This window comes from Papaver somniferum, chromosome 6 (genome assembly GCF_003573695.1).
Source record: "Papaver somniferum cultivar HN1 chromosome 6, ASM357369v1, whole genome shotgun sequence".
NCBI lineage: Eukaryota > Viridiplantae > Streptophyta > Magnoliopsida > Ranunculales > Papaveraceae > Papaver > Papaver somniferum.
In genome coordinates, this window is record NC_039363.1 from 42,178,160 (window position 1) to 42,191,587 (window position 13,428).

Consider the following 13,428-nt stretch of genomic DNA (forward strand, 5'->3'; position numbering starts at 1 on the left):
CTTAATTTTTTTTAAAGTACAATATCCTGAGTTCATGAGTTGGGAAGAAGAGGCATCCCTAAGCTGCTCAACAGTAGCTCAACTCCTAACCGAGTTTCCTTTTTTATCATAATTTTTTTTCCAAAAGAAAGCTATTAATTTAGCTAAGTATAACGAAAATCAGATCACGAACACTTTAAAGAGAGGATTGGTGGGATGACAAAATTACAAAATAAAAAAAAACAGGTTGTGCAACACAGTGGAGATACCAATTTTCTATTACTAAAAATAACCAATATATTTCAATTTTTGATGTCCATCTAAGCAAGAACCATCTTCCAACGACAAGAAGAAAAAGAATGTAAGTATGTTGCGTGGTGAAAAAAATCCAATAATCAGTTATTGCAGTCGTGAAATTATATAACGGTGCTTATTAAAATAGAAATATAAGGTTATTTGTTTTTGTTGACATTTATAAAACATTGGAATTCATCTTTAATTTTTTGTAATCCTTGAAAAGTTTGAAATGATTTTATTATGTTTTTTTTTCTTATTATACACATTTATATACATAATATGTTATAAAATAATTAGAAAATTTGAATTGAAAATAAAATCTTCAATTATTTGATACTACACTTATTTTAGAAATTTAAAGTTAAACTTGATATGCTTCGATATGAAAATAACTTATTAATTTATCATATAACATTTATCAATTTAGCAGTACTAATAATTTATCAAAATATTAACCCCGGGCGGTTACGGAACGGGTCATATTCTAGGTTACAAACATAAACCCTCCGTCCGTCGCCACTATCTCTCTCTCTTTTCGTCTCTCGACGTTTCCAGATAAACACAGTGAATTGCCTAAGCTTTGCTTTCCCGCTTCCTCCTACAACCTTTCTGTTTAGGGTTTCCATTAAAACAACTCTTCCGAACACCATTTTCAATCAAATTGATCTCCAATGGTGAGGTCCAACGGTACCAGACTTGCTTATTGGCTTGTCAGAAAGTCTCTTGATTCCAAGCTGCTATACTCTTCTCCAAATGTAAGATTCCTATAAATTTTTCTTCGATACGGGTACATCTATTTATTTCAGTACTGTAAATGCATTGATTCGATGTTTTTTCTCGAGCAGTTAAATTATTCCTTGCGGCAAGGTCGGGGTTTCGTTTCAAATTCCTGCAATTCATACATGAATTTTGGGTATAGGGACTTGGAAAATGGTATATTAGGTTTTTAATTGGATTTCACTTTTCATAATTAGGATATACTATATGTTTCATCCTTCAATTAATATTTTAAATTTTTTTTTTGTGTTTCAGCAAAATTTAGTACTGGTGGTTTTCTAAACGGAGGTTTTCATGGGTGTTTGGGGTCAACGAGGAAGATTCATGCGACTGGTACTAAAGATTCTTTTCTTTGTTCTCAAGTTTTTTTGCACCCAAAAAAAAATGATCTTTTGTTTAACTATTACGAATTGTTGTTTTAACGTGGCTTTGCCTCTTACAGGCTCAGTATGTAGAGATTATTACGAAATACTTGGAGTCAGCAAGAAGTCAAGTGTATCTGAAATTAAGAAAGCGTTCCACGGGGTATGTTCCTTTATCTGCATTACACACACAACAACTGCTTGCAGTTCTTGTATTTGTTGACTATTGTATAGTGTGATCATTAACCCAAGGACATGTACATGTTGTGACACGCTGGTGGACGGAATTTGGATTATGCTGTATTATGATGGCCCGTACAAATTTCAGCATATAACATCATTTGAGGGTTACTGATGATACCTGGATTGCTGTAGTTGTCCTTTTTTCTTGAATTAATTCTATTTCTTGTATATGTAGCTTGCCAAAAAGTTTCATCCAGATACAAATAAAGGTGACGCTGATGCTGCAAAGAAGTTTCAAGAGGTTCAAAAAGCCTATGAGGTATACTTTCGCGATATTCTTCTTAGATATTATAACCCCTTGCTCTTTTTCGTCATAGTAATTCTATCTATTCATGTGTTATGTACGATTTAGGTTTTAAAAGACAATGAAAAGCGATCGCATTATGACCAGGTATGCGGATTTGTTCTCTATTTGTTCCTAGTAGATATTATTCAACTAATACACTCAAGTGATGTTCCTCAATGTAGGATAGTTTTTAATCTGCTTTTGCCATTCAGCTTTTTGGTTCTTTGCATTATGTGGTACTAATCCATTAGTTCTTTTCTACTAATTTATGTTCCTTCATGGTGTCATTCTCTCTAAGTTGCAATAAGTACAAGTTTTATACATATGTTGAAGCTTCCATCTGATACTATCTTCTTCTTCTTACAGTACCATATTTAATATGTTGTATTTTCACATTTAAGGATGGTCTCTGCAAATATGGTTATTTTTGTTCATATTCACCACTCTTTTCATCTTTCTAACACCCTTAGCAAATAACTTCAATATTGTGAACTCATTAATCACAAATGTCTAAAAGTTCGAACTTCGAACTATCTTCAGCCTGTCTGCTCTCTATATATAAGTCTCATAATCTTGTTTTGAAAATAGGTTGGTCATGATGCATTTGAACAACAAGGTGCTGGTGGTGGTGGCCCCAGTCCATTCAATGGGGGCTTTAATCCATTTGAGGATTTTTTTCGACCCGGAGCTGGTGCTGGTGGAGTGAATGATGTAACGAACTTTTTTCACATGCCTTCATATTTTCTTATCTCTAAATCTTGTTAGGAATTCTATATATTTTTTTAATGAATTTTAGCATATTTATCATGTGTTGACTTCATAGATTAATGCACATTTATACTTTAGTTGAAAGCGTACCTGTAAGAGCAAGCACTGTGGTAGGCAATTGTCTCCTTTAAGGCTTCTTCATGCAAAAGCAACTGCTCTGGTTGCTTAGCGTCATGGAAAAAGTACTTTTCTCTACTTCGTTCTTGCATCCTGTAACGAAGTTGGGAACAATTCTGTTCAGACAGTAAACTACTTTTTTATGAGAAACAAGTCTCTCTCTCTTTCTCTTTCTCTCTTTCACATGTTTTTAATGATAGCCGGACATCGGCTGTCTGGTCTCAACCGAATTTGAACCTTGGGTTCGGTTTTGGCTATGGAAGCACCAGAGCACTTGCAATTTGGAAGTCTTTCATGGCTGAGGTATCACATAAAATTCTTCCTGGCCACAGTGCTTGCTCTAAGCTGGGCAGTTAAGGTCCTCTGGGAGTAATTTTTGATAAAAAAATCTAATTGATATGTCTTCAGTTAATTCCTTACTGTTCAATATGCAAATACAGAATCACTTTGTATTCGTTACTTCTGTTACTTATCAGCCAAGATTCCATGCATCCTCTATTTTCATCTTTTTTGTGAATTGTGATTTTTCATTCACAGAACTCCGAATATTGTTTCTTTGATTGAGATAAGAATGACTTCCCTTCGTTTAATAGGCGCCATGTGCTATGATTCCTGTGTTCAACCGTTTTTGGTGATACAAACTACATCCTTATTTTGGTATAGAGAAACATAACAGGAATCACTTTCTTAGTTGAGTAGTCCATGTTATGCATCTAGATCCATTATCTTGGATCCATTTCAAACTCGATACATCAAAGTGATTGTATTGGAGAAGTGAAGGGCAGTTTTAAAGTTGCTCTGTTCTATACAGCGGAATCAGAATCAGATGTTTTTACATGTGCTGCTTATCATTAAATTATCTTGTTCAGAACATTTGAATTTTCCTCGGATACTGATTTGTTATCTTTTGCTTACAACTGGAGCAGTTTTTCAAAGAATTCTTCAAGCAAAAAGGATTTGGAGGCCAAGATGTGAAGGTCTCTCTCTCCCTCTGAGGAAACAAATTTAAAGATGGTTAAGTGTTGAGTAAAAACTAAAACTCCATTGTGCTGACATCATTTCTTTTTATAAATTGCTCTGCTAGGTTGTATTTGAACTCTCTTTCATGGAAGCTGTCCGTGGTTGCTCCAAAACTGTGACATTTCAAACTTCTTTACCTTGTGAAGCTTGTGGTATGATAGATAACTTTTAACTTCAAAGTCTATTAACTTACTGATTAATTAGGCATATTTGCCCTTCCTCAGTTTTTTGATGTTCATGGGGTATGTTTTGCAGGTGGAACTGGTGTCCCTCCTGGAACAATGCCTGAAACATGTCAGACTTGTAGGGGTTCGGGAGTGGTTGGTTTTATTATCCTTCATTTTGCTGGTTCTCTGAACTCCTCTTTTCTGCGTTGTTAGTTAAATTCGGTTCTGTAAATGTGCAGGTAACCATGCAGACTGGTCCATTTAGAATGCAAAAGACATGCACACGTTGTGGTGGAATGGGAAAAGTTGTGACGGTATTGCTCATCTTATAGATATGAGGATACTCTATTATAAACATGAAGCTAATTTTTGTTGGCAACTGTTTGTGTGGTGTCTGTAGTTATTATTTTGCCAGTATGCTGCAGATGTCAATAAGGTCCCTTGAGTAATGCCAAATTCTTTGTCATGTCAAATGGACTTCACCGTCAGTTTCACCTGTATCATTTGTTAGAAGCCAGGAATAGGACTAATTACGACTTGGAATCAGCAGTGCTTAAAGGAGTATATACGTCGGATGCATGTCTTAATTTAGTCTCATGAATTTGTAATTCTTTGAAATGCTATATCGCCTGAAGTAACAGGCGAGGCACTGATAAACTTTAGACAAATTCGACGTACTTCTGTTCATCCATTTAATGAAAAGGGCTTAGTTAGAAATATGCTGTAACTTAACATCATTACGAGAAGTTCCCTTTTGCTTTATAGTTTGCCCCTGGCCGATCTTAATGATAGCAAGAGCAAAAACCTCATGTTTCTAACCAAACAAATATACCCTTTAAGGAGATTTTCGCTTCAGATGATCTGTTTTTTGTGTCTTTTCTGTATTCGTTGAATTATTTAAACTTCAAGGATGTACTGCAATTATATTTCCTGCTGCATGTAAGTTGACATTGGAGCACCTGCTGTTGTTATCCACATGCAGAGCTTCTGCAAGTCATGCAAGGGAGATCGAGTTGTTAGAGGACCGAAGACAGTGAATATTAATGTGATGCCGGGTATGCTTTAATGCTCCATTCCTCGCAATTGGAGGTTTTACGACTTAGATTCTGATCTGCATTTAAATTTTCAAGTCAGATAGCATTTTTTCTCATTTTTGAGTATTAAGCGTTGTTTGGATTCATTTCTGCTGTTCTGATGCCGGTATCTTTCATCTTCAGATGACGAATTTTTGGATAATAGTTTCTCTTCTGGTGCTTAGATTTCGGTTTGGAAAGTTAGTAATGGTCTTTATTTTATCTTTTCTGTGCACCTTGTGTAACAGAGTCTTCAGCTCGATAAAGCTTGTTATTAGGTCCTGCAAGTTTATTTGTTTATTATTAAAAACAAAGAAGATGTGTATTGTTGAGTGGCTCAACTGAACTAAATCACGCAGCATTCCTGCAAGCTATTGCCAACATATGTCGTTTACTATGGATTCTTACATTTGAGTTTTGATGCTTCCAGGAATTGATAATAATGAAACTATCAGGATTCCTAAAAGTGGTGGAGCAGATCCTGATGGAAATCAACCTGGCGATCTTTATATTACAATAAATGTAACACATCTAAACCTCGCCATATGTATGTTTTTACAGACCAGCCTGCGCTACAAGTATTGAAATATGAATTATTGCAGGTTCGAGAAGATCCTGTTTTCCGAAGAGAGGGTCTCGATATTCATGTCGATGCGGTAGTGAGTGCTACTCAGGTTTGTGCTTCGCAGACTAGCTTTCCCAATTTTTCAGTTTATGCTTTTGGTTCTCTCTTTTTTTTGTTCTGTTTGTTAGCTTTAATGTAGTGGTTCTTAAGCTTGAAGATTAAAAGTCATTGGAGGAATATTCGGGGCGGTGTAATTCTCCTTCCTGTTTGGCTATTTATTTTTCGTATAAGTGCATGAAAGTAGTTCTTTGACAGCTAAGATGGGTCCCACAGCGGTTGAAAATTCTAAATATCTTCTTCTGCGTGTCTATGGGTCTAAGGCTGGTCACCTGAGTATCAAAAATCTGGGAATGTCTTCTACCAATATGGACCTTTGTATGGACTTCTTTTCTTTCATCAGTGAACCACAGAGACTCTTTTATGGTTTAGAAGTCCTGATGAAGACTCTTTTTCTTTTCTTTTATGATTTGATGCCTGATCTTTTGCTGAGATGGTCCCCACCCTTGTATATCAACATAAAACATGACACATTCAAGGCCCCATTTTACCTTTATGATGGGGGTGATGTGCAACTTCTAATAAGATCTTGATTTGGACCCCGTTCTCTATGGTGTTTCTGCAGGGTCTTTATTGGCTTAATCAGGTTCTATTTCATGGCTTAAAATGATAAAAATGTGATAGTTAGAAAATTAATCATTGTAAGAGGACTTGGTTGATTGTGGTTCATAACTTGATTAGGTATTGCATAGATCAGAGGAATCAGACGTGAAGTTGATGTTGATCCAATAGATATGCGTCCTCATACAGCATTTACAGAGCTTGTATCAGTTGGATGTAGGATAAGTGGAGGGTAAATACAAAAGTTGACAGCTGAAGGTTGAGATCTCTGGTTGTAAGTCATAAATTACGAGGAAAATGAGTGTGAATGAAAGATAGACCATAAGTGTCCCTACTGACACTAAAATTACCAAAGGTGTTTCTAGGATCTCTTGTAGGGACTTGAAGGTGTCACTGCTGTAAGTAGTTGAAAATATCACATGTATATGGCACTAGAAATGTGTTAGGTAGTTGGGAGTCGCAATTAAACTTGTGATAACATCATTAGCATGGTCTAGAGACCATTTTCAAACTAGGAAGGCTTTCTGCAACAATACCCGTTCTCTTCATGAGGTGCTTATCCACACCTACCTTTGCGATTGCACTACCATTGCCGTCGCCATGGGATCACATGTTCTTACTTTGTTTCCACGAGTTTATTTCTGAGTTACTGATGAGGTTCGAGTTGCAATGTGTGGTTGTATGGGTTACTTGAACTTGCTGAATCAGCTTCTTGTACTTAAGCGGTGAAATAACAAAAAAATTCTATTTTTGTTGTAGGTAAGAATGAGTTTCTAGTTCATGTATGAGGAATATTAACCAGATTCTTGTTTGGGTTGTTTCTTTTATAGGCGATTCTTGGTGGAACGGTTCAAGTCCCAACTCTTACCAGGGATGTTGTTCTCAAGGTATGTGGAGTTCTTGCTATTACTTTATTGGATGAAAGATCAATTTATCTTGTCTGGAAACTATGGGACAAATTAGGGGTGCACAACGGTCGGTTCGGATCGGTTTTCATCCCTACCGACCGTAGAACCATAAAGGTCGGTTTATTTTCTAGCTGCACCAAATACTAGTGAATTTTTAGATCGGTTCGGTTGTGAACCGTCCGATTCAGACTCGGTTCAGTACGGTTTTACCGATTTTCGTGTAACCAGGTGGAGTTGGATTGGGCAAACCGTAAACCCGTCCGACCCGACCATATCCACTTCCTATTTTACACTGAAATACTTGTTCCAGTGACCTGTTTATGCAGTATGGCAATAAGAATACTGAAAAGTTCACTAGTACAGAAAGATTTGCTAAGAATAATAATAAATTCAACAATCAAACTGATAATAATCTTTAAGCAGAATGAAAAATCTCTAAATAAACTGATAATAATCCAAGCAAATTGAAAGCAACTTGAAGCAAACTAGAGTTACTAGACTGTTTTGATACTTCTGTAAGAAAAAAATGAATGAATAAAGAATGAACGAATAAACAAATGATAGCTAGCAGACTAAGGTTTTATTCTTCAACATGTAAATTCCAAAATGATAGATATTCTAGAGGTTCTTCCAAGCAGCACCTGCAAGAAACAAGAAGAAGAAAAATACATAAGTCCCCAGCCAGACAATATGAATTGTATATACTTAAGCAGATATACAAATATACACACAGGACAAGGCATTCAATGCAGTTCATATATTGCAGTCATTTAAGTTAAGGAATGAAACTATCAACAGCAAAATACTCAACTCTTTACACAACTAAAAGTGACATTTTCATACTCCAACAAACTTGTTCATATCTTACACCATAACACCAAATGATCCATGGGGAAATAATATGCCCAGTGAAAAACAAATTAAACATACCCGTATAAGACATCATTCAAATATTCATAGTGACATGCATATAACAATCAAATGATCAATTGATTCAATTCTCTCCTCAATAACATGATCTCATATACCATACAGAGTAAAATCCACATCTTTTTTATTGATGTATAAAGCAAATTAGACAAAGCAGTGAAAGAAAAATCCACACTTAAGAGATAATCAAAACACAAAATCAAACAAAATAAATTGAAATCAAATTAAAACCCGTTAATAAGAGTACCTCAATTGATGAAAACAATCAAAAAAAATCCAAGCAAACCAAACCTCATTCAATAAGAGTATCTCAATTAATTAAAGCATAAATAAAAAAAAAAACGAAATCAAACTAAACAGTAAATCCCATTAAATAGCAGCAGTGCCTTAATTAAAGAGAATCAATCAACAAATCGAAATCAATCAAACCCTACTAATAAAAATAAATCAACAAACTTTCAATTACCTGTAGACTCCATCTGATTATCAACAAATATCAGCAGCAACTGGAGATGATGACCGTGATGTAGCTAGGTGAGCGTTGGAGTTAGTAAAGAAGATAAAAGGTTGAAGATGAGAAGAAAATGGAGTCGCCTCTTCGGCAACCCTAGTTTTGCTCTCGAGAGAAATGGGAGAATAAAGAAGAATAAATGAGATGTAGGGTTGGTGGCTGGACGAGAGTATTAAGAGAAGTATTTATATGGAGGTATAGGGTTTTATTAACCATAGATCTTTTTGATCGGTCGGTTTAGGGTGAGGTCGGTCGGTAACAACATACAACCGAGTGGCGCCGTAGATAGCTCGGGTTTAGAATACACTTACCGTTCAAGGACATTTTGTACTTCGGGTTCGGTGTTCTTGATCGGGTCGGGCGGTTTTGGCGGTTTAGTCGGGTCCGTGTGCACCCCTAGGACAAATCCTGAACTGCCCATTTGTAGTTCTCTGCTCATAATTTTCACGACGACCATATCTATATGTAGTATTTTTTATTCAATTATGTATTCAGAACTTATCCCAGGTAATGTAATTTTATCCCGGTCTTGGTTACAGGTTCCTCCTGGCACTCAACCTGGTCAGAAGGTTGTACTGAAGAGAAAAGGTTAGAAGAGTATATATGGATGTTTTCGAATTTTACGCAAATTTCCAGCCTGCATATGCTCTTAGTGATTGAGTGTCTCGCTTATGGAATTGGTATAAATGGTCATACTTAAGCCATAGTAAAACTTGATAGGGCCATGCATTTGGTAATAGTATACTATAAAATTGGTGATGCTCTATCACCTATGGATTTCAATTTCTTGGATGCCCCTCACAGCCTTAGTAAGCTTACTGCACGTGTATAGCAATCTCATCTTATATCTATACATGTTCAAACTTGGCCTTTCTTTTTTTCCTGTACCATTAATTTGACCGTTCCAATGTTCCAACAGGAATCAAAACCAGTAACTCTGCGTCGTTTGGTGATCAATATGTGCACTTCAATGTCAGCATTCCAACGTAAGTTCTATTGATAGGTTTTTTGTTACGTTGATGCTAGAACTGTACTATTGAAGTGACTTTTAGTTGTGTAGAAGACTAGACTGTTCCTGTTCCTCTATCAAGCTGTTAATGATGATCACACTGTGTTATATAGTGAACATTGTTACAGAATTTTTGCATCGCTGAAAAGAAAATAGTTTTGGGTTTGAAGTTCCAAGCTTAAATTGAGGTCCCTGATAGGTCAATTCTTCAATTAAATTAGTTTTGCTAATATATTGAACTTGAGAAAAAAAAAAGCATATGTAAATAGCACATCAGGTATATATACATATATATCCTTATAGATTTATATGAAAATATTTATTTGATGAGGATTTTATTTTCTTCTGGTACAGGAATCTAACGCAAAGACAACGTGAGTTAATTGAAGAATTTGCGAAGGAGGAACAGAGAGAAGTTTACAAGGGTGATAGCGCGCAGTTTGGGTAAAAATGATCATCATAATTTAAACACAACCAGCCTGCTTACTCGATTAAATTTTTTTGCAAATATTTTGCTTGCATTCCGCTCCTGCCCCTCTTACATGTTACATCCATCTAGAGGGTATTTATCAGTAAGATGCTTAGAAGTTTTCCTGGTTGAGATCACATTTGAATATTTGAGAGGAGAGTAAACTCATGGTTACACATTTGAATAATAGAGGGTACATATTACAGTTATACTGATTCAATCATAAAGAGCGCTTTTTTATTTCATTTTTCCTCCTTGTGGTCATACTATAATTTAGCTTTGATGCTAATCATTTGAACTTTGAAATTTTGTGTTACAACTTGCAAGGCATTCATAATCTTATTCTATTCTTTATCATTCCTTACAACCTACCAGTGGTGGCCCACACAAACACCTATTATGGAAAAAGGAAGTGTCGTCAAAACTCAACTCTGCAGTTTCCATCCATTTGATATCTGTCCACATAATCTATTGTAGCTCACATTCAACAGTTGCAAATCCAAACCAATAATGTCGTCTGGGATTCCACCGAAGATCTTATTATGTGATATGTCCAAGGAGGTTAGACTCTTTGGAAACTTGACCTTGGTTAGATCAAACTCTAATTGAATCCTGGACAAATCAATCGTTCTCGCCACTGTGGTTTGGTTTAAACAGTGTTGATGCGTCCCCAACAAGTTTGTTCCTCGACAGATCAAGTACTTGAGAATCCAGATCTCCTAAAGATTTTGGAATTGGACCTGAGAGTTGATTGTGAGATAAGAAAAGATAAATAGAAGCAGCAAAACTCCCAAAAGATTCTGGGATGGAACCTGTGAGTTTGTTTCTATCAAGGTGGAGGGTACAGAGGTTTTTAAGGTCAGAGAGATTGGGTGGGATGGAACCGGAGAACTGATTGAAAGAGAGATCGAGGTAAGTGAGAGTTGTGAGTTGATCAAGGAAATTGGGAACCGGCCCTGAGAGATTCATCCAGCTGAGACGTAGCATTTTAAGATGCTTTAACTTTGTGATAGACTGTGGGATTGAACCGGTGACATTTGTAAGGTGCCGGAAAACAAGAGTTTGGAGGTAAGGAAGGTCGCCTACCGAGGATGGAATTTGGGCAGAGATATTACCTTGAAAGACTGAGTTGGTTGATACGGTTGGTGTTGGGATCACATTCGACTACGTACCAGTTACAACAGTCTGTGTTTGGAACCCATGAAGCTAGATGGTAAGGGTTGTTTAGAGACTTCTTAATATTCATAAGAGCTTTGTAATCACTGGGATTGCATTTTCCTAAAGCCCCAAGAGAAGGAGATATTAGGGTAGCAGATAACAAGAGAAGAAAGAGCGAGTACAGCAGACAATTCATCATGGTGATCGACTGACTGATCGGTTTTATTTTGAAGATAGTGTTAGGGAGTTGTATGTATAGCATTAGCCAGCTTGACACACGCATAGTGCTATGTTAGAGCAACTGCAGTGGTGCGACCAAAACCAAAGACCAAAGACTAAAAAAAAAGATCAAATTTGGGTTTAGTCCGTCGTGTGGCGTAGAGGGAGAAGAGCAAAATTTGGTCGCGCGTTGATATAAAGTTCGCCTGGATATCGAGCGTTGGTAAAATTTACGCCTGGAATCAGGCGTTGGTAAAGATAACGCCTGAAATGGGGCGTTTGTAAAGATTACGCCTGAAATGGGGCGTTTGTAAAGATTACGCTCGGAGGAATTCAAACAGAAAATAAAAAAAATAAATAAATAATAATAATGGGGCGGAGGTATAAAGCCCGCCCCATGTGATGGTGGTCTTAATTGTAAGCTTGGGGCGTAATGTATATCAACGCCCACTAAAGGCGTTAAGTTTATCCCCGCCTGGTAGTCAGGCGTAATGTATATCAATGCCCAGTGGGGCGTACATTTAACCTCCGCCCGTTCCAGGCGAATTCTTTACGAACGCCCCCACATCAGGCGTTAACTTTACAAATGCTCGATGAATTGCGGACATTATATCAACGCCCGTTGTGTAGGCGGACATTATATAAACGCCCGACTATATTTGCGTTTGGTCTTGGTCGCAGACCAAATTTGGTCTGGTTTTTAATCTTTGATCAAAAATTTTGATCGATAGTCCGTCCCACTACGCCTATACACTGGACCTAATATTTGGGTTTGGTCGTCCACAGTGGGCGAGTATAACCAAAAATTTGGGATGAGATCGTAACACAGTGGGACGGAGTAAAGATCAAATCCCAACCAAAGATCAAATTCCAGACCAAATATGGTCGCGACCAAATCCCAAATTCTAATATAGTCGGGCGTAAATTTAAAGTACGCTTGTTGCTGGGCGTAAATTTAAAGTACGCTTGTTAACGGGCGGAGATTTAAATTACGCCCGATGAAAATTCAAATTAAATAAAAAAGAAAAAGAATGAGGCGGACTTTTAAAGTCCGCCTGATGAAAGTTACCAAAAATGGGGCGGACTTTTAAAGTCCGCCTGATGAAAGTTACAAAAAATGGGGCGGACTTTTAAAGTCCGCCTGATGAAATTTTACGAAAAAAAAATGGGGCGGACTTTTAAAGTCCGCCTGACGAAATTTTAATCATGTACCGTTGCGTCACAACACGGACTAAACCCAAAATTTGGTCTTTTTTTTGATCTTTGATCTTTGGTTTTGATCGCACCACTGCAGTTGCTCTTAGGAACTTAAAAGATAAAAAGATACTGGTGTTTGCAATCTTTGACTTGTCTTCCTTTTATCTTTGTTTTCGTTTGTATTTTGACTTTCAAAATTTCGTTCGTAACGATGGCTTGGCTGTGTTCTTACATTCATATCTTCTCATGCTGCTACTGTCTTTTTCTCTCTTAGCTGTAATGTAATGGAGAAGATATATTCATTTATGTATGTCCAACTAACACTGAACAAGGACGCACTACTCTTACGTAATAGTTGATAGAGATAGTGATATTGCTGGCTGTAATAATAGTGCATGAAGTTAGTGGGTGTGGAAGCCTAACCCAGATTTACTTACTATTAGGAAGAAAAAGAAAGAAGCAGGAAAGTGTTCCCAAGTCGAATGAAATGAACATGTGGAGGAAAAGTAGGTAGGTAGGTCGTGATAGGTGCACAAGTACAACAATTGGCGACAAGGGACATATCAAACATGCTTACTAACTCTTGTGCCATTGGAACATGCAAGTTGATACTGCACTCTTGCCAAATTTGGAAACATGAATCCATTCTTTTCTAACTAAATCACTAACATCTAGTGGAGGAGACATCGAGCACA

General features: G+C 36.8%; 1 protein-coding gene, 1 long non-coding RNA gene and 1 pseudogene across 2 annotated transcripts; 1 reads left to right on the forward strand and 2 right to left on the reverse strand.

Annotated features, from left to right (window-relative positions):
- The first annotated feature begins 738 nt into the window (after positions 1 to 738).
- Positions 739 to 10,404, forward strand: LOC113287396 (chaperone protein dnaJ GFA2, mitochondrial-like). Its single transcript, XM_026536138.1, has 18 exons — positions 739 to 1,031; positions 1,122 to 1,209; positions 1,309 to 1,386; positions 1,496 to 1,578; positions 1,834 to 1,917; positions 2,011 to 2,049; positions 2,533 to 2,655; positions 3,756 to 3,806; positions 3,914 to 4,001; positions 4,105 to 4,169; positions 4,256 to 4,330; positions 4,999 to 5,071; positions 5,520 to 5,611; positions 5,692 to 5,763; positions 7,163 to 7,219; positions 9,221 to 9,269; positions 9,601 to 9,667; positions 10,045 to 10,404. Exons 1-18 carry the CDS (start codon positions 948 to 950, stop codon positions 10,136 to 10,138), a joined length of 1,362 nt encoding a protein of 453 aa, XP_026391923.1. The 5' UTR covers positions 739 to 947; the 3' UTR covers positions 10,139 to 10,404.
- Positions 7,609 to 9,132, reverse strand: LOC113287398. The gene is made up of 2 exons (XR_003330038.1): positions 8,637 to 9,132; positions 7,609 to 7,881 (listed from the first exon to the last, which is right to left on the reverse strand). It is a non-coding gene; the product is annotated as an uncharacterized LOC113287398 (long non-coding RNA).
- Positions 10,405 to 10,506: 102 nt separating the features above from the next.
- LOC113287397 lies at positions 10,507 to 11,645 on the reverse strand (annotated as a pseudogene).
- Between the last annotated feature and the right edge of the window lie 1,783 nt (positions 11,646 to 13,428).